Source organism: Cyanistes caeruleus, chromosome 12 (assembly GCF_971803275.1).
Source record: "Cyanistes caeruleus chromosome 12, bCyaCae1.hap1.1, whole genome shotgun sequence".
Taxonomy (NCBI): Eukaryota; Metazoa; Chordata; class Aves; order Passeriformes; family Paridae; genus Cyanistes; species Cyanistes caeruleus.
Window position 1 is genome coordinate 18,017,762 of NC_141712.1, and position 21,070 is coordinate 18,038,831.

Below are 21,070 nucleotides of genomic sequence, written 5' to 3' on the forward strand. Positions count from 1 at the left end.
AAAGTGACATAATAGAGGGCTATTTATAGAATCCTCAAGCAAGTCTACATCAATTTATCCCAATATTTTTAAGTCTTGAATATTTACATGTGGAATGCAATTAAAATGAAAGTACACTCAGTCCTAGAGCTCTATGTTGAATAAAACTATGCCACCTTATGTCATCTATTTTTAAATTAACTTTTTGTATAAATTAATAGCTTTGGACAGTGGCAATAGAGATCAGGACCATAGAACATTTTTTTCCCTAAACTTCTTTTTACACCTTTTGTCCCTGATGTACTTTAAATTAATATACCTAGTATCTAAGAAGTTATTCCAAATTCTGTCTTGATGTTGTTTTACATGGCTAAATTGGAGAATGTGATTGAACAGGTATGTCCTGCTGCTGGGAGATATGAGCTGATCAAATCTCATTCAGAAATATAATCCTATTTTGTAGCCTTAAGTGTAGATTTTTTTTGTCCATACAACTTGCAGCTGCTTTCAGAAGTACTGAAAAACTGTAAAATTGAGTTTTACATTGAATCCAACCTGTAGTGTGAACAACTCTGAGGTACCTTTGGAGCTTTGGAGGAGGAGCAGACCGTGCTACTGCTCTGTGGTGTAAATTTACTAGAAGGTAATTCTCCAGCACCTGGGAATTTTCTATCAGACACTTCCTGTGCTGCCAGCAGTGACAGAGATAATTAATCTGACCAGGGAATTTGGCCACTGAAGTCACTTGTGGACTTTTGGAATTAGAGACTCTCTAAATGTTTGCATGACTAACAAAGCATGCAGAAATGGAGTGAAGGAAGAGAGAGAAGCCGTGGGTATTCACAGGCTTGGGCAGCAAACCTTAAAAGGCAGGGAACAGGACGTCCCACACTTCCCACCATGGGCGAAGGCCGTGGCGTCCTGCCCTGGATTCCAGCTGTGTGCCTTGCCCGCTGTTGCTCTGGCAATGGGAATAAACTGTTGTCTCAGGGGAATCCACTGGTGATATTGGGCCAACTGGAGATGTGGCACAAACACAAGTTTAAAACTGGATTTTCAGGGCTGTGCCTGCAGAGTTTGAGACACCGGTTCTGCCTTGCTGTCATGCTGATAGTCACAGGATGTCCTAAATTAGAAGGGACCCACTGGGAGCATCAAAGTCCAGCTCCTGGCCCTGCACAGGACACCCAACAATCCCCCCTGTGCCTGGGAGAGCTGTCCCAACCCTTCTCCAACTCTGGACGTGATGCTGGTGGACAAAGACAAGGAGCGGTGGTTTCTTGGCTTCAGAGGGCTCTGATTTTGCAGGAGGAGGGAAATAGATGTGCAGCAGAAAAAGTAACCTTTTCCTCTCTCCTACCTCAAACAGAACTCCAAGGAGCTAAGGAGAATCAGCAGCAATAATGTTGTTTAGTAAAGATGAGAGGATGAGAGGTTGAAATGGGTATTTTTCAGATCTTTCCCCCAAATTGTTATTCAGCTCTTGCATGGGGATAAGTCTGATGAAGGATTCATTTCTTTGTCATTTTAGTATCACTCATGTTTTCTTAACAGGAGAGAAATGTGAAATAACAAAAAGATTGTTCTTTATTCCAAGATTAAAGTTTCAAAAGCTTAAGATTTGAACTTTACTTAAATCTTTTGAAGACGCCTGAAAAGCTATTATGCAATCATATCTTTCATTTCAGCTACAGTTGGAAACAATACTATCAACATAGCATAAAAATATTGGGTTTATCTTGTTTCTATTTGTATTGCAAGGGTAAATATCTCATAGGACTTCCAACCTAAATTTGCAGGCTCAAGAATTTTGTGATTATTCAGGATAAGCTTCAGACAAGCCTAAGAAATCCCAGCTATTTGTTTGGTGCAAATGCAGATCTCATTTCAGTGTAGCCATGCATGACACGAGCAGAGGGTTCACTTAAAGCCTTTGTTGTTTCTAAAGGTAATGAGAGTTTCAGTGTATTTCTTGTATTTTTTAAGAAAGTTTAAATATCACCTCAAGGAGGTGGAGATAGACACAGAGCTGTCAGAATTTAAAATGAAGGACAGGAAGAAATTTTGTTTGCATAAATTTTCTGTGAGAGAAATTGGGAAGATGGGTATGGGACAGAGCAGAAGAGAAGTGTAGGATCATAATGAGATAAAAGTTGTGACAGACAGAAGGGGTCATGAAGGGCCCTAAAATTAAAAATAAAAGAAGGAGGGAGGAGAAAAAGGCAGAAGCAGCTGGATGGAAAATCAGAGCTCAGGAAAAAAATTAAGAGAATACTGTACAAAAAAAAAAAATCTATTCTTACAAGTTTCCTCAAACTGTTCATGCCCCCTCCCTCTGTTTGATTTTCCCTTTGCAGCCTGTAGCATGAGTCTCATAAAACTTCACTAAGATTATAATGCAATACCTTGGCACCAATCTCTCTTGTTTATGTGTCCATTAGTTCAAAGCCACAGACAGGCAATTTATTGGGTATGAAAAATGTCACCTATGGCACCCTCATTTGCATCTGAAAATTGATTTTTGTCACACTGGGATTTTAGGACAACCTTTTTTGGCAGCCAACATTGCCACAAAGCATAATAAAAATAATTATCTGACCACAAAAGCAGGTGAGGTTCACTGTAAGTTTTAAGTCTCTAGGGAATTGCAGTTGGCAAGGCGTTATTGATGAGCTTGTGATCCTTCTTGGTGATTAAATATTGACACCTAAACTTAAAACATTACTTGGGATTGCCAGAAATGTGGATAACAACATAATGGGACTCAATAATATTTTCTCAAACATTCCAGCATGACAGCTAGAATATTAGTGATGTCACTTGAACAACAGAATTATTAATTAAGAAGCTTTAAAATTGGTAATTACTGAGCTATGGAATGTTTTTTAAGGAACTGTTGTTAAATATCTTTTGAGGCTCAGTTAAAACATGCCACCAGCTTAGCAATTTTCCATCTCCTAAGTTAATTCGTTAATTCATTTTCTACTTTCTGATGTGTTTGGCTCTTGGATTTTGCCAAGTTTTTGTCTCTCAACGATGTGATGGTTAACGTACATGGGAAGGTGTCATTTTCCATTGTGATACTGAAAAATCCTATTAATTATCAGTGTTAAGTTGTTCAAACACTTTCATTAGTTATTTTGGCAAAACAATTCCCCAGGGTGAGATATATTTATATAACAAATTCCTCTAAAACTGAATCAACCATAAATGGATTATGCAAACTTGTTCCCTTTCTTGTAGATAAATTGTTTTACAGCAGTGTTCATTATGAGAAAGTCCTTTGCCCACTGTAGTACTTAATCAGCACAGAATAATCTACAGCTTCAGTTTCAATGGTTAAAAGGCACCATTCTTTAATATGAATCCAGCTTTTAATCTTAGCCCAGGATGCTGGTTCTTTTAGTTTTATTTTTTTATGCTTGATTTAAAGCACAGGCAATGGGTGATGATTTATAAGCTCATACTCCTTAAAGCAAGTTTCTGTATGCAGTTATGAAGGGAACAATGTGCTGTTGAAAATGGATGAGCATGATCTGACTGAGATGGAGAAAGGATGGAGACAAAAAAGTGATTCTTTGGCATTTTAGAAATGCCTGATTTTTATACAAACAACACGCAGTGGAGAGATTTGGGATTATTGAAGCATTTGGCTTTGTTAAAATACAAATTGATACCTTTGTTTTCCAAACAAGTTTATATTTAGTGTTTGAACAGTTCATTAATAACCCCTTGGCATCTGACAGCACTCTGAGAGGTGCCCAGAGTGTGACACCACTTCTGGCTGGCTCCCTGGAGCTCCTCTGCTGGGATTTATGAGACAAAGCATTAAACAGTAACCAAGGACTGCACACCCATATTTCACACACACTCAGGGCTGTCTCTGCCAGCAGAAGGATTTGACCTTAATCATGGGTTACTCATAGTCCACTCAAAACTAAGCCTGGTTTAAATCACGGGTGGCAGAAATATTTTGTTCTGAAGTCAGGCTCAGCTGCCAGGCACTGGCTGTGGTTTGGGACCCACTGGCATTTCTTCCTAGCAAAGATCCCGTCCTGAAAAGTACCAGGGAAAGCCTGGGAACACCAGGAAAGTTTGTCAAACTTTACCTAATCAGCACAGGATAATAAGATAGACTAATTTTATATTTGCTTGTAGTACTAGAATTCAGAAAAAAACTCAGAAATATTTTTTTTGCAAATGAATTTTACTGCCCTTGCATTCTGGGTTTAAAACTTTACTGGGGGAAAAAACCCTGTTATTTTCTATCCTTTCCTTTACTGTTTTAGCACTATTTCCTCCTTCAGAGTTTGTTGGGTTCAGTCTTGTGGACTCTGGCTGTGTTTTGAACGTGGGATTTATAGCTGGTAGAAGTAGCCTGGATCACAGTCTGAGTGTGCTCAGTAACATTGTTTGACCATATTTGGTTCTCTTCTACTGAAAGGACCAGTCTCTGCTGGTAAAATTCTATATTTAGTTTCAAACCAATGATTTTTTATAAATTGTTGCATCCAATAGAGAGGAAAAATCATTACTATCAGTGCAGAAACACTTAGGCAAATACAAGTGGTTCTTTTACAAAGTTAAAAGCGAAAATGTGTGAGTTTCCCATTCCCTCATACTGATAGAATCAGCAGAAAAATGGTTGTGTTGTATTTTATATAATGTACAGTGAAATACCAATGAATACTTTCTTCAATCTTATTGAATGATACCAGGCTGTTACCATCAATATGAACAAAACCACTTGCTTCTGTTTCTTTGCTTGCTCAAAACTCTAAAATGAGAAAAATAATAGTTTGCTTGAGCTCCCATGAATTTTCTGACCTACCCACCTATGTTTTAATCTAGAAAAGTATTATCCCCTGGAAAGTACTAACCAACAGAAGTATTTCCATTGGATGGGTTCATTCTCCACAGCACGACCATTCCAAACCTCATTCCATCTTTTAAAGTGTTTTTTTTGCTTTTGTAATTTATGCCCTTACTCCTCCAAGTGGCACAGTCATCACTTCCCATCAAGTCATTCAGATCACAGAGATAACCTTTTTGTTTTCATCTTATGCTCTAAATGTAATAAATCAAATCCTTGCCAAAAGCAAGTTCTGAATTTTATATCATGAAATTTGCATTTCATGCTCTGTTGCTTATTCACAGAAGCCATCCAATCTGAAAAGACAAATAATGCCACATGACTCGTGTAACTAATACAGACAAATGTTTCCAAGCAACTGCCTGAGCAATCTGAAGATCAAAAATTACTCATCTGAAAAACTTGCGTATAATGGTAGATAATGTATTTGTTCACAGATTTCAGGGTCTGCTAATGGACAGTTTGTAAACTGAAACGGGACCAAAAATGTATCAAATTAGGAATGCTGCAATTTATTAAGTTGTCTCTATTAGATAGCTCCAGCAAAATAAAGCTATTTTAGGCTATGAAAGTCATACTGCACTTCACTGCTGTGTGCAATGATCAGGCAAGAGCAGCCAGACCCTCCAGCACAGTGCTGAAGGTTTGATTTTGGAGCTGGGATACCAAAGGGTGTGAAGAGAACTGAATAATGCAGAGTTGAATTAATTTTTCTCACGTTCCTTGGAAATTCTGCGCTCTGTAGTAGCAGCGTGCTGTGCCTGCTCTGACACACACGGTGGTCTCTGGTCACATTCGGAGGCAGGATGTTTGTACTTGGCATGTGCAGTGAGAACTGAAGGATCCATCTTACAAATTCATAAAGCCATTTAAATACAGTCCACTCGAGGTTCTTCTGGGGCTGGCTGCATGATGGATAATTATGAGGGGTAGAGAAATATTGCTGATTTAGCTCAAGCTGTGAGAACCCAGGTTTTCAGTTCTGGAATTGTCCTGTTTAAATTCTAATGTGTCAGTAGAGGCAGCAGACATCACAGGTCTGGTTTTAATGACTTCAGTTACTTTGGGAGCAAGAAAATGCATGTAGATAAAAATAGAACCGAACAAATATGAAATATGAGCAAAAAGGTAAAGTGGAAATAAAAGGGTAGATAATCTCTTTTGGTCAAAGCCCAGGCTTTTGAATGCATTTGAATGTATCATTTCTTCCTCAGAAACACACTAGATTAGAAATCGAGACCTGAGCAGGGTTTTCAGATCTGTGGAGTGCTAAAATAACAGCATTCACTGGAAGGTCTGTGGGAGCAATTATTAGAACAATACAGAACCTGTGTCTGCTCAGTCCCCTGCGAATGCTGTGGCTGCTGGGCTGCCTGTCCCTGCTCAGTCCCTGCACTGGAGTTAACAAGGAGCACTGGAGCTGCTCTGACAGCTTTGAGAGCATCATTTCCTTCTAATAATCTTGGATTCTGCTTCCCATTGCTCAGAAACACAGAGTGGGAAGCCCAGGGCCAGTGCCACAAAAACAACTAGCACTGTTTGGCAGGCAAATGACATGCAGGGAGTAAGTCTGGATCTGTCTTTTCTTGGCCAGGAAACTTTAATAAAACCTGTTTACTTGGTGTTTGTGTAGGTGGAAACTGTTCTCAAACCACGGAGACACTCACTTAAAGGTCAGCAGGTGTGAACTAAGGAATATAAATATTTCTGTGCTCCTCTGGCTGCAGGTTGTTAGGGCAAGATGCTCAGATTCAAACACGAATTGGAATGATTTACAGTTGGGAACTCTCGTGTCACATTTCATGTACTGTAAAGTGTACTTGGCTTTAGTTTCAGCAGTTATAATCCAGAAAAAACATCTTCAAACCATTGTAAACTATGACTCCTGCCATTTTAGGCTCTTCTCCCTGAAGTATGTGGCAATTAATATTGTTAGCAGCTTGATGTTACAGCTCATGAATCATTGATCTGTTCCAGTACAGCAATTAATTTGCCTCTGATTCCTGACAGGTACACTCTTTGAATTTCCTGAAGCAGACTTAATTGCCAGCATGTGATTAAGGAGAAATGTGAGAATCACAAAGATGTCCAAGCCTGTGGCTGGGTTTCCATCTTGCATGTTTCACTTTTCTTTTGGAAATCTCCTGCAAAAAACAAAGGCTGTGCTTTGATTTCCCACCCCAAAACAGATACAGCAGAATCAAAACAATGTTGCTATTTCTAGCCAGCACATTTTATAAATTATGCAGAAATTAAATCTAGAAGTCAAATTTGACTGAATGACTGGAGGGTTTTTAATGTGTTGTGGAATTAATACTTTTTAAAATTTGGTTTATTGCATGTGAATTTTTAGACACCTTTCATCTAAGTCAGAACTTCAACTGGGCACTCTCTTCTTTAGTAATACTATGTGGGTCTTTGAGACTGTCCAGACTAATGAGAGGTTTAGAACTAAGAAGCATTGTCCTGTGAATTTAATTGGGTCGCTGTGGTGGGGAACAAATAACACAGGGCATGTTTAGGTCTTGTATTCTCACCTTTGAAAAATGCAGCCAAAGTGCAGCAGGAAGCCCAGCAGCACTCAGGTGATAATGAAAAGCTGTCCACAAGGCACTGCAGCACTGCCTCTTTATTGTGCCACACAACAGAGTTAAGCTGCTGCTGTCGGGCACTTACTGCCTGTTAATTTGTGTTGAGGAGTAAAACTTCAGCCCAAATTGTGAACTGGATTAATACACTATGGTTTCAGCTTTTTGGACTCAGTTAATGCCCGTTAATTAATTTGTTCCGAGCGTAGCTGGACCAAGCGGTGAAGTGGATTAATGCACTAACATTTCTTCTTTCAACCAAATGTGAAATCCAGCCTGGTGACTGAGGAGCTCTGCTGCAGCCTGGATCTAAGTGTGCATTTTGTCTTCATCACAGACCACGGCTTCATTTGTCAGCCTGGCAGCTCCTGTATGGAAAGCTCAGGAATGCAGCTCTGGAGAGAACCCTGCATGCACAGTCAGGCCTAATAGAACATACCCAGACTTTTTTATTGTGATCCAAACATAATGCAGCCCTGCTCTGCAGTCTTGGGCAAAATTGTTTTTTGCTAGGAGTTAGTAGAGCAGGAAAGGAGAGAGGAAGTCATGCAGGCACATGGCTACAATATTATACATGCAAGAGAGTACCAATTCTAATGGAAATTATTGAAAATTCCTCCCAGTTAAACTCACCTTGATTGCTCCAACTAGAAACAGACTTCTCACACTCTTTACAAATGTGATTTTTTTTTGTTTTTCAGCCGAAGGGAAATGGAAGTTTATCCATAACTGGGTCTCCTCTGTGTGATTAATGCTGGGCAAAGAGCAAGACTCATCTGGAGGTGCCCATCTAATGCACCTGCACAGGTCAAATGACCAAAATGTACAGGGGAAGAGGTGTGGTTATGTGTCCATTCAGACAGGGGTCTGGGGCTGCAGCTGCTCAGCCACTGAACAGCACATATGGCTTTAACATAAACTATTTTTGCTTTAGGGTACCATGGAATTGCTTTTGTGCAGCACTGTTATAATGCAGTGAATTCTGCAGCACTTAAGCCCAGAATAAGGGTATAAAATGTGTTTGTTGTCTGCACACACTTAATGCTGGCTGCCCTACAGCAAGACATAGAAAGCTGGTTTTCCCAGGTAAAACAACTTGTGCTATGGGTAATATTTATTTTACATAAGAAATAAACATTCTTTATTAGAAATTGTCCTTATATCCCAGGAGGGAAACATGGAATTCCTTGTTCATGGCTGCTTGTGTTATTCCACATTTGGAGCTGTCATTTGTGTGTTACTGATCTGCAGATTTTGTGGCTTCACATAGGTTATTGCCCCACCAAAAACTCTTCTTTAACTCATTTATAATGCCCTAGAACTGAGATTTGTGTCCTGTGTGTTCTTTCTCCTTTTTGAATGTTCAGAGGACTCTTGAATTTTGAGTTCCTCCAATATAAGCAGAGAAATGAGTCCACTCAGTGGAATATTGAGAATAAGAAGTTAAGGCCTTTTGTCCATGCAGTGCAAGGTGTTTTCCACGTGGCTTTGGTTAATTCTCAAAAGAATCATATTTTTGAAAGGTTTTAATTGCTTCAAATCTCTACCGTGTTTCTATTTTCAGTAGCAATTTGGTATCTCACCCAAAAGCAAATGATTTCATTAAATGAAAGAGAAACCAAACCCCCCTATTTTTATTGTAAATTTTTATTGTAAATTTTTATTGTAAGACACTTTTATTAAGGCTTTTCTGCCTAGGCAATGGCATCCAAAAATGCTTTCTTTATTTCAGTTACATTTGTTTGAGGTGCTGAAGGTTTTGGGACATCTTTAGGAATTTTTCATTTCTTCTGGCTTGTTGTAAAAGCAGGTTTTGTTTGCTTTGCTACAAGTGTAAGCACAGCAGGGATGGAGAAAAAGGTATTTTTACCCATGATAAGTGATGTGTTGCCAATGTATCCTGGTGAAGACAGAGGCATAAGGTCAGCCATTGTCTTCCTCCTCAAGCCTGTATTTCAGTGCTGTTTGACAGATGAGGCAGTCAGAGCATATTTGGTTGTTTGTGTATAAGGGACACCTCATTATATTTAATGAGCACTGTTGAACTAATATGAGATTTCCAGTAAGAGGGGGTGATTCACATATGCTTCAAAATGAGAATAACATTCTCTAAATGATGACAAAAAATGCCTGAAATGTTAATTTAAAAGAAGAGTTCTCAGAGCAGGTAACTCCCATGGCAAAAGCAAAGTCAATGGTACTTTGTTTGTTTTCATATTAGAAAAAACATTTCCCTGTCACAGAATAAGGCAGGTGTGTAGATAAATGGAACTTATATTTCAGTAGAAGCCGGACTTTTCCATCACAAAAGATGTACTGCAGAAGTTCAGGGCAATAATTGAATGAATTATTTCACAGAGTAAAAAATCAGATATGTCTCCACCATAGTTTTGTCACCTCTGTATCAAAATCACTCTAGAATATATTAACATTAAAATGGTTCTGATTTACATGTGACCAAATGGTTTGAACAAGAATAACTTTTTTCACCTACTTTTGACTCCTCTGAAGATAACAGGAGCCTCCATCCTATAAAAATACCTGTGGCCCAGGCAGATGGAGGGCCCAGGAGCAAAGCTGAGGGCTGAGATCACCAGGAGTCTCAGTTAGTGGAGATATCAGAAACTGGGCAGCGTGAGGCTCTGCATCTCCACTCACAGAACAATTATAGGAGTAGGAACACCCAGTGCCATTAAACCAAGTTCCACCAGCAATTTCCATTACCCAGATGTTGCATCTGACCATGCATCACCAGCTGGGAAGTTTTTTTCTCTGAAATACCTGATTCCCTTTGGTCAGCTGCATTTTAGCTGGGTTTGTTCTTCCCAAGTACACAAAGTGATTTTAGGGTGACATTTATGGGCATCGAGGACAGACTACTTTTGAGCAGATGTTTGTGTGAATGCCATTGACCTTTAGATTTCTTAAATTTATTCATTGAGTTCATTATGTGTTTAAACAGTTGTTCATTTACAAAGTTCCAGCACATTTATTAGATTTTTTTATATTACTACTGGCATGAGAAAATATTTTTCTGGTTTAGGCATATATTTTAGAAATAATTAACTTCAATACTGCTGATGATAACAATATTCTGATTATAGAAATAACATACATAAAGGAATTAAGTATTACAGCATGATTAAAAATTTTACCCAAGAATTATATAAAAATTATTTCTTAAATTCACCTACAAAGAGTTCTAGTTTTTTAACATTTTTGTGATATTATTTTGTAGGAAGACAAAATATAATCTGAGGTAATACCTCAGATTACCACACCCCATTCCCTATTTCAGATGAACTTTGCAACAAGCACCCAATTAATTTTATTTTTTTATTTAGGGCTGACCCCATTTTATACCATCAACCTTAGTATATAAGAGCAACTAAATTACAAGAAACTCAAGCACTTTTCTGGTCACCAGGATGGATTACAGATTGCCACTCCAGCGGTGTTTCCAACCCTTATTGTGACAAATCGATACCAGAATTCAGCCACCCTATTCCCATGACAAGTTCTAATGAAATTTTCTTTGCCAAGAGTGATGGTTCGTGCTGCTGGAGAGTGACCAGGCCATTCATTCAAATATTCAAGCACTGCAAGAGGGCCTGGTAAAAAGGAAGAAAAACAAAACAAAGAGTTCTTGAAGGATGTAGGGAAATTGCAGCGGCATCTCTCAATTCAAGTTTAACCAAAATGCTGGAAAAATGAGGCCATGTTTGGTGCTTTTTTTGTTTGGAACAGAAAATCAAATTTTAATGCCAGTGAATCAGCTAAGCTATGGCTGAGGTGATTCCATGTCTAGAAGGGGAAATTAAGGAAGTCAGAAAGAGGGTGTAAAAGCTGGTTATGAAATGGTGACAGTGAAATAATAGTAGGATTCTGATCATAATCCACTGACCATGAAAAGTATATTTAACTGACCATGTGAAATATAATGATCACAGTATTACCATAACTATAGGATTTCTCTCCTACCATTTTTGTTTTTCAAAAACCACCAAATGCAATCAAAAATATTGAATTTTTGGTTTTGGTGCACTTTTTTATGTAGGCACGTATTCATGATGTCATATATATATATATATATATATATATATTTGAAATTTTGCTGATGGATGTGTGTTTGTGGACAGACACTTTCATGTTCCTGTATTTCATACGAGGCAGCACCTGTGGGAGAAGCAGATGTGACCACAGCCATTGTCCCTCTGGGTGCTGGTGGGACACACCCACCTGGGACAGGCCATTCCAGCCTGTCCTGGCACAAAAATACACATTTGGAGTTTGTAGCCACTGCAGTTTGGATCAGCTGGTTCCAACAAAGGTGATGGAAAATTCCTGCGTGGGCTTCACTCACGGCAAGGTCCAAAAGGTCACTCCTGTGACAATGCCAGCCTGATATTCTGAGAAAGTTTGAAGCAAAATTACCAAATCTATCTGTATTAATTTTACATCCCTTGTGAATTGCTTCTCCAAGAAATTATATAGGTGAATCCTGTAAAAATTATTCTATATGCTATTGCATATATAAAATATATATAATGGATATATTTATTCATCCACTGATGAGGGTTATCAGCTTTAGCTGTTGAAGCACAAGCAATGTCAGATTCCTCGACTTCTGCTTTCACACCGAGGATCAAACTTCAGTTGCAGCTTCTTGGCACTAAGTGAAATGTGCTTCCTTTTTCTTAGTTTTTTGCAAATGTGGAAATCATGATAACCACAAACAGCAGTGAATTATTCAATGTGTTGGTGAAGCACTCTTGACCTTTTCTTGTCCTCTGCTTACCTGCATTCCCTAGTGGTGCTTTTGGCTGCTCATTTAATCAGTCATTGCTGTTAGACACCAGGGGATAACAAGAAAGAAATCATCACGAAAAATTCACTATTTAGAAAAACACAGGGAGATTTGAAGAATATGAAACGCATTCAGAGAAGTGCTTACATTTCTGTGCCTAATCTGCAGAACTTCTTCATGAAACAGAATAATTATGTTAGAAACAAAAGACAATAATTCTAATTTATTTTAGATTATTTTTTCTTAGTTCTGCTTAGAAATCTGGACTTAAAGGCCTTAAGTCTTACCACCCTACTGCTTTCCTTTAGAACTTCAATTCTTTATATTAATGACTTGTTGAATATAATTTGGGTTTTACTTCCATTTGAGAACTTTTGGAAAAGTGTAAGGATAACCCCTCCTGGGAAAGTGATGAGCTAATTGCTTATGGGTCTATGGCTACCAAAATTGTGAGACCTAGATGTTGAACAATCTGGAAATTGCTTTTCCATTTCAAACTAGCACAGAAAGAAATGTGACACATCCAAGGTCATGCTGGATGGAGAGAATTGATCTGGTGGAAGAAGTCCCTGCTTATTTCAGGTGGGACCAGAGGGTCTTTAAAAGTCCCTTTTAACCCAAACCTTTCCATGGCACAAAGAGAAGCAAATCTGAATGTCTTGTTCATTTGCAAAGACCTGGGAGTTCTGCCCTACATCTCCCTGAGCTGAAGGAAAACCACGACAGTCGAAGCAGGACTGGAAGGTGTGATCAGATAAATGTTCCTGCTGCTGAGCTAAAGAACTGGGGTTTCCTTGTGGATGTCCTGGGAGTCACTGCTGCTCCTCAGGATCATCTCAGGCACGTGTCTGTGCTTACAGTGCAAGTGATTTTGAAAGCTTTATTGCTCTGTGCGTTTGCCTTTGGACAGGATTCAGCTCTTTTCATTTGACACTTCAACTGTTTTTATCTTGAACTTTCTCATGAATTTTTATTAAGGGAAACTCTCTTGGGAGAGGAGTTGAAAGACAAAAACAGGGACTCAAGTGGCCTTCAGACTGAAAGATTAGAGAGAAATGGCAAAGCCTTGGGGAGAGCTGGGAACTCTACCAGGGGGAGCCTCAAAAAGTTATGAAAACTGGCAACACTGTGAGAAGAGATTCTCTGTGTGGTTCCCACTGCTCTTTGACTTTATCATAACTAAAGCAAACTGGTGAAAACTTGAGTTTCCCTTGCTCCTGTTTGTTGTCAAATTTGAGAAGTGATGCTGAAGCCAGCAGAGGTAGAGCAGAGTTTTGTGATGAGAGGCTCGTTTGATGGGAGCAGCCTGTGGAGAACTTGGCTGATGGGTCCAGATTGTGCCACCAAGAAAACTCATTTGGCTCTGAAGTTTTTTAAAAATGCAGCCTAGGACTGGAGCTTTCACTGTATAATTATTGTTAAAACAACAACATGGATTGCAGAACTGGCTGAAAACTTAGGGGTTTGGAGTTTCTGCATTAAGAGAGCAAAGTGATATCTGTAGGATATAATTGCCTTATTGGACTGGAACATTTAATTCAACCAGTGATTTTTTTTATAAAACTGTCATGACAACTTGAATGAAAAGTAGTGATTGAAACATTTTTTTCACAGTTCCCAACACATTACAATTCTGGACTTTTGTGTTGTTGTTAGGTTTTTGGTTATTTTGTTTTGTTTTGTTTCATTTGTTTGTGGGTGTTTGTTTGTTTTGTGGGGTTTTTATTATTTTTTCTCTTCCAAAAAAGAGTTTGGATCAAGGGAGAGCTTTGGGAGATGAGGAGAGGCTTTTTTTGACCTTGGTAGTAGCTGTGCTTGAAGAGAGTTTCAGAGAAGTAGAGTGGTCTCTGGGAAGCTGCAGCTGCTGCAGGGAGAGCACTGAGCAGATCAGAGAGCAGGAGGGAAGAGAAAGCAAAGGTGTGGTGGGCAGAGCTTTCCAGAGGCCACTGAGGAGAGTTCACTCAGCTCATAAAGTGCTGAATTGCCTGAAGCTCAGAGAGAAAGAAACACTCCAGAAAATGCAGCAGAAAAAAAAGTCTTGTATATAAACCACTTTTATTTTTGTTCCTTCTGAGAGCATAGCATGAAGCGTTCTCTAAGAGAAAGCAAACCCCAACACAAAACATCCAACACCAATGTCCTGGGGTGACCTTATGATGCTTGTATCCCTAAACCAGGACAACCAACAACTTACTAGTTCATATCTGAGTATTATAAAATTAAATTATTACAAATAATAATTAATATAGAATAATGAATATATCCAATATAATAATTAATATATAATATAATATTTTTTATTTTTCTATTATTATATACTATATTCTTAAATATATTTTAATATTATCATTATAATTATTTATATGAATATTATAAATATTGTTATGAGCTTTGATGTCTAATTTGAGGCTACAAATTTTTGGGTTTTATTGAGTGTTTGTTACCTGCAGACTGTGTTTCCAAATTCACTCTGTTCTGTTTGATTGAAAGCCTGGACTGAGAAGTGACTGAATATGAAAGATGTCATATCATCTATATCATTACAGATATCATCACATATATCTTTAGAGAAAATTCTCTAAAGACATTTGAAGTGTGGCTTTTTACTGGTCTTGTGTAAATATTTGAGGTAAACCAAACCTTGCTCAAAGCTTGTTTTAAGCAGTTATCAGTTTAGGATTATAGACACACCTGTTTAGGTTTATTATTTGTTTACATGAGTACAAAATGAATATGGGCTGTCTATTGCCACTGAAATAAGTGTGTAACCTGAAAGATTATATTTGTGCTTTGATATGTCATCACTCCCTGCTGGAAAATATATAATACTGAACTTAGAATCTGGTGGTTCATGGTAGTTTTGCCTAAAGGTACAGGGAAAGGGAATAACGACTGAATATCTGGAATTTTTCCTAATTGGTCTTTTTCTTTTTTTAGGAAATCTTAAAACTAGAAGGCAACCTTGGAATTCCAAGACAAAAAAGGGCTATTTTGGCAACTCCAATATTAATTCCTGAAAATCAAAGACCACCGTTTCCCAGATCAGTCGGCAAGGTAAATCAACAATACTGGATCAATTTTTGATATTAAGTAACTGATTTATTACTCTTATAATTTTGCAGTACTTATCACATTGTCCTCAAATAATGTTTAAATTATAGGAACTGCAAATGATCAGCACCCTGAAACACTTGGAGCTGTCATAATTTTTACGATCTTTTATGTTTGTTTTTTTTTTTAGCATAGCTCTAATTTAATTGTCCAGATGATTAATTTGGCTGGAGTATATTGCAAACAGAAAGAGAGATTGTGCATGTGTCAGGGGAGACAACAATTTTAGAGATATTTAAAATAATGAAATGACAAGTTCTAGGTAAACTGTGGTAATTTGCAACTGAATGCTGATCAAAGTATAAACAAAAAGGTTTGGAGTCTCAGAAATACTGATCATAGGGAAGAAATTCAGTCAAAATCGATGCTGAAAAGAAAAGCAGTTATTTCAGGTGTTTTTGACTTGTCACAGATCTTCATAAGGTAGGTTGGGAGGTCTTGCTAAGTGCAATGAATGTCTGTACTAACTCAGGGTACTGGTTCCTGTTTCAGATCATGCACAAACTGGAGAAAAAGCTATTAAATTAAATATTTAAATTTATTTAAATATTAATATTTAACTATTTAAATATTAATTTAATATTTAAATTTATATTAAATTTAGATATTTATTGTCAAATTTCCATAGCTTCATGAATTTAAAAAAAATTCATTTAGTTGCCCACATCTGTAAGGTGTGAAGAATGTGTTTATTTCCTCTTCCAAAATATTTTGGGGCTCATCTTCAGAAGCCTGGCAGGTCACCACATGGCCTGATGGATCACAGCTCCTCTGGTTGTTGGTGTTTCCTGAGCCTCAGCTTTGCCATCTCTGCTCTCTTGCAATCCCTGCAGAAGGACATTGCACACTAGCTGTGTTTTCCATGGTGTTTTGGGGAAGAGGCGAAACATCCAGAGAATGAGTGATTTGCAAGTTATAACAGAATTTAAAAAATGAGAAGGAATGCGAAGCTTTCCTGACTGCATGGAATGGATGACAATGATAATTTCAGATCTGACTTGTTCTGACCCTGTTCACATGGAAATCAGGTTTCCAGTGTGTTATTTTCCTTTTCTTTCTTACTTTCCCTTCCTTTCCCCTGCTTTAGCAAATGACCAGTGTGGTTTATTAATTTGTCCCCACTTCCTCTTGCTTTCCACCCCATGCTGTGTTGGCTGGAATTGCACAGGGTTGTTTGGAAGTGATTGCAGCCAGCAGTTGAAATGCTGATTAGCACTTAGTGGGGAGCAGGGCACATGTGTGGAAAGAGGAGAGCAGGGTGAGAAGAATTAATTGAGTTTTATTTCACACTTAGGAAACAATACCATAAAGGAAAAAAAAAAAAAAAAATAGGAATTTTAGAGGACTTCATGAAGTTTTGTTTTATATGCATATACCAAGGAGACTGCACTGGGCAAGGGAAAACAGTGTTTTGTTCAAATTAATTACAAATTTAGCTTAACAAGAAAGTACATGTGTCGAGCCTGCTCTCTGTGCTGTTACTGGCTTTCCAGCATCCCCACTCAGGAACTGGATTATTGCCTTGCCAGCTCCACACCCTTCACTAGGGTAGCTCTTAATTAAATAAGTGTCCTACACCTGCTGTGTTTGTAGGTGGAGAAGTCTCACCTTTTAGCAGGATTTAAGATTTTGCATATCATGCTTCGTGCCTGAGGGAGAACATTGAGATTAAAACATTTTAATAGAACCTTGGTAATGTGGGCCTTTGTGACCAGATGGCCCAGGCTACAACTCTTGACTGTTATTGATGTGTTTTGTTTAGCTCTTGCTGATAGAGCACTGGGATGTGATATTCAATTTTTAGTCTCTCTCCATATGTTCATTTTCCGGTTTATTTGTCCACATGAAGTCAGATGAAGTACAAAGCAGTGGGATGCAGGATTGTTTTGTACTTCCACTGGCAGGTTATTCTCCACTACACCATGGAAATGTTTGCTAAGACTAACTTAGAGTGGTGATTCTGTGCATCTACAAAACCATCTTTGGACACCCTTTAACTGATGCTGCTGCTTTTGAAGTTTGATCCTCCCAAAGAGCAGGAAGGGAACTGTGGAGATGCTCAACAAGTCCCAGCTCTTTTTCCACACATCAGAAGAGAAGGACACCTGCAAAGTGAGACTGTGTTTATCCAGGCTCAGAGGATTTGCTCTTCATGTTATTGATGGACAAATGGTGAATCAAGGATTCTGTTCTTCACTTTAAAGGAATTTTCCTGTGTACAAATGAGTATCGCAATTGTTGGCATGTAAAATCTGGAAGCCATGAGTGGCCTGGTGAAAATTGGCAGGACATTTTATGCTCAGTGAAGGGCAGAGCACAGACAGAGGTACACAGGAATCTTTGCAGGAAATTACTGAATAAATCAGAAACAAAACTTCATATTTTTTCCCCCAAGAATTTTTTGCTGTTGTTATTTGTCTGTTTTGTCTTTTGGAAGGGGGGTGGGGGTGGATCAGGTATTTTGGATCGGAAGCTTTCTATACTTCCTGCCTCTGATCTGGCTGTCAGCTGCAGTTACATGGCAGGACTGAGCCCAGCAAAAGCTCAAGACTGGAATTGGTCCAGGCTTGCAAACAAGATAAAAATCTTTAAGGTCTATGAGGAAGTGTTTTTTTTTTCCTCCTCTGAGATGTGAATTTAAGGCAAAGAGCAAATGCATCATGTCTGTTAAAGCAGCAGTAGAAAAGTACTCGGAGAGGGAAGGAAACTGAAGAAAACTGGATGTAAAAAGCTTCTGGAAGCTGCTATTTTTGAGGGACTATCTTAGTGCAACTATTTATATACAATAAATTACATGCTTCACAGAAGAGAATTGTCATGGACTAAAGAAGCAGCTGTAAAAAATGTCAAACTTCAGGCAAAAAAAATGAAGTGTAAAAAGAGGTGATCATGATCTCTCAGCCTGGGAAGAAAACCTAGAGAGAAGGTTTGTAGGTTAGAGGAAGAAATGAGAAACACAAGAGAAATAAAACAGTGAAATGAAAGCTGAATTAAGAAGTTTTTTGTTACTACAGGAAAATTAAGCAGAAAATGAGAGGGAGTCTAAAGAGAAGTAGAGGGTGAAAGGACCTGGCAAGGATGGATGTCCAAGCCTGGAAGATAATGGTGTGTGCTCACAGAGATGGGAATAATGTGCAGAAACCTCCAAACCTTTACAACACCATGAGAGAGTTCTGTGAGACTGCTTATCAGCTGCTTAGTTAGGAAAGGTCTGAATCCCAATTATTGGCCTGAATCTGTTTCAGTTACTAAAAATGATGTGGAAGCAAAAGAATCTACTTCTCATGATGGAACTAGACATGGGCTCTACAAGAAAAATCTATTGGATTTTTAAAAATTAATTTTTTAATATCAAATTTCTCCTTTTTAAATCATCACCATGTCAAATGCAATGATTGTGCTGTGCCAGAGTATGGTCAGAAAACAGGAAATGGTCTTTGGCAAGAGTTTTGACTTGTCCAGAGGACAAGAATGTTTTGGTGACAGCTGAAAAAGTGGTTGAGGACCTTTCTCAGAGAGAAGATGGAAATAGAGACACAAGGAATTCTGAGTCCTTGCATAAGTCTGATGGCAAATTTGGAGAGCATTCTGCTAAAACATGACTACAATTCCATGTGGGAAAGGCATATCCACAGGTGAGGATTTAGAAACAAGAAGTAAACAAGGTAGAAAAGTGTACAGGTGGAAAAGGGTGTTATTTATGGATAGCACTTAGGCAATAAATAAAGCTCTTTGAAATCCATCAAGAAACAAAGATTGGGTTTACAGAAAAAATCAAGTTATGGTCCAGGTAGGGTAAGATTGGGTAGAAATAAATATGAGCTCAATTTGCTTGGCCTAGCAAAAGCATTTTCTGTAAATCCAGATGATTTAAGAGAAAGGAATACACTGGTGTAATAACTAATGGATATAAATTTTGGCATAAGATTAAAAGAAAAATTTCTGGTACCCAGAGAAGAGGAATTAATTTCCAACAGCAGTGGTGAAGAGGGAACACAAAATTTGATAAATATGTGATCACAATTGCATAATACAGCTGCTTCTGATCCTGATAGAAAAGACACCTCGAGTTTTCCTGGAAATGTGGGAAGCCCTGCTGAGCCAGGCCTGAACGGGCAGCTGGAGGTGTCAGAGTTTGACATCTGATAAAATTCCTGGCTTGCATGGAGGAATGGCACACTGCTGACCTTCAGGGAAAAACACCAACCTACCTCAGCAATGAGAGTAATGACAGATGCAGCACTCCATTCAATTAAAGGGCTTTCAATGCAAGTACATGAATTATTAAGCTACAGCATATTAATTCTCATTAAAGGATATGTATTTGATGTCCTAACAAACTATTAAGTGAAAACAGCACTTGATTTGTCTCTTTTTCTGAGTTGTGTCTCTTCAACCCTCCCTTTATTAAGAATTCACATCAAGAATTCCAACAGAACATATTTGTTTTCTTTCACCTAATAGAATTTTATTGGAAAAATTTGTTAAAATACACTTGTTTACTTAAGACTTTCAGAAGAATCACACATGAGTTGCAAATGCCTTGGAAAATTGGAAAATAATAATTTACCATTATTTTTCAGTGTTTGGTGTTGCTAATAAGAATAAAAGAATTTTAAAGCATTTGGGAAATACTTTCTAATCCAGTTACTATGGTTACAAGTTTGTTGGAGATAAAGCAGTTATATGGCAATGATGGAATCGAATTTTCTGAACAATATTGATATATCCAGTACCTAATTTCCTGCTTCATAATAAATCACGTTAATGACCTGAAGGAAAGCTGCAAACAGAAGAGATTTTTTGCTCTAAAGCTGTTCAGCAAAGTCTGCTTCAGTTTAACTGCCACACTGTTTATGTTAACTTTGATTTCAGAAGTTGATAATTTTAAACTGTGTTGCAAATTAAGGTAGAGGTGAGAAAGAAGTCTGTCCCTGCCAGTAAATTGCCTATGGATAGTAACTAAGATGAAATAAAACCCCAGCAAGTAATTTTTCATTGCCACACTAACTTAATTGTAGGCTCAAATTTAAAATGTTTGGATTATTTTCAGACATAACAGCTATTTCATTTAATGAATAGGGATGGAGAATAAGAATTGCCATTCCCTAACCCCATTCCCTGTGGTTTTCATGACTGGTTTTTTGTTAGCTTTCATCTTTACAGTCTGATGATGATGCTGTATCCTGAGCTGACTGAGGGGAAGATGTTGTGTTCCACCTTGACTTTCTGTCTTCTTTCAATTCAGTTGTTTGGAATTCCCATTCAATCTGTCCATTTTCTATAATCTATTTTCTTGTTGAATGTGTGGTTTTGAGCAAAAACTTGGTCTCTGCACTCTTAGCAGGGCCAAATTTGAAACTTAACAAGATGTAGAGCCTACATCTGTAATTTTGGATCGGTAGAACAGGATATTTGGACCCAGGATTTCTGTTTGCTTAATACCTTTAATTTGTAAAGTTTCTTCCTTCAAATCTAGTTAGAGTAACACTTTATCTTAAGTGAGATGAGAGATGCAACAGACTTATCCAGCTTTATTTAGCAGAGTGCTGTGTTAATATGTTACCAGCAAAAACATAAAAACTGCATCATATCAAAGTCAGGGGAGAGAACACAACCACAGAGCTTCCTTTAAATCAATTAAGATATTTATTTGATAACTGTGAACTGATTCGTACTGCTTCAAACATGAATGTTTTCCTGTTCCATTCC

At 38.0% G+C, this 21,070-nt stretch overlaps 1 protein-coding gene across 4 annotated transcripts in view; it reads left to right on the plus strand.

Moving 5' to 3' along the window:
* Positions 1 to 21,070, plus strand: part of CDH13 (cadherin 13) — a 426,188-nt gene that overhangs the window by 169,956 nt on the left and 235,162 nt on the right. For all 4 annotated transcript variants that reach the window (XM_086847088.1, XM_086847086.1, XM_023934518.2 and 1 more), the window contains exon 4: positions 15,185 to 15,301. In XM_086847088.1, coding sequence (XP_086703214.1) covers positions 15,185 to 15,301 — 117 coding nt within the window. The remainder of the gene's footprint in view (positions 1 to 15,184; positions 15,302 to 21,070) is intronic.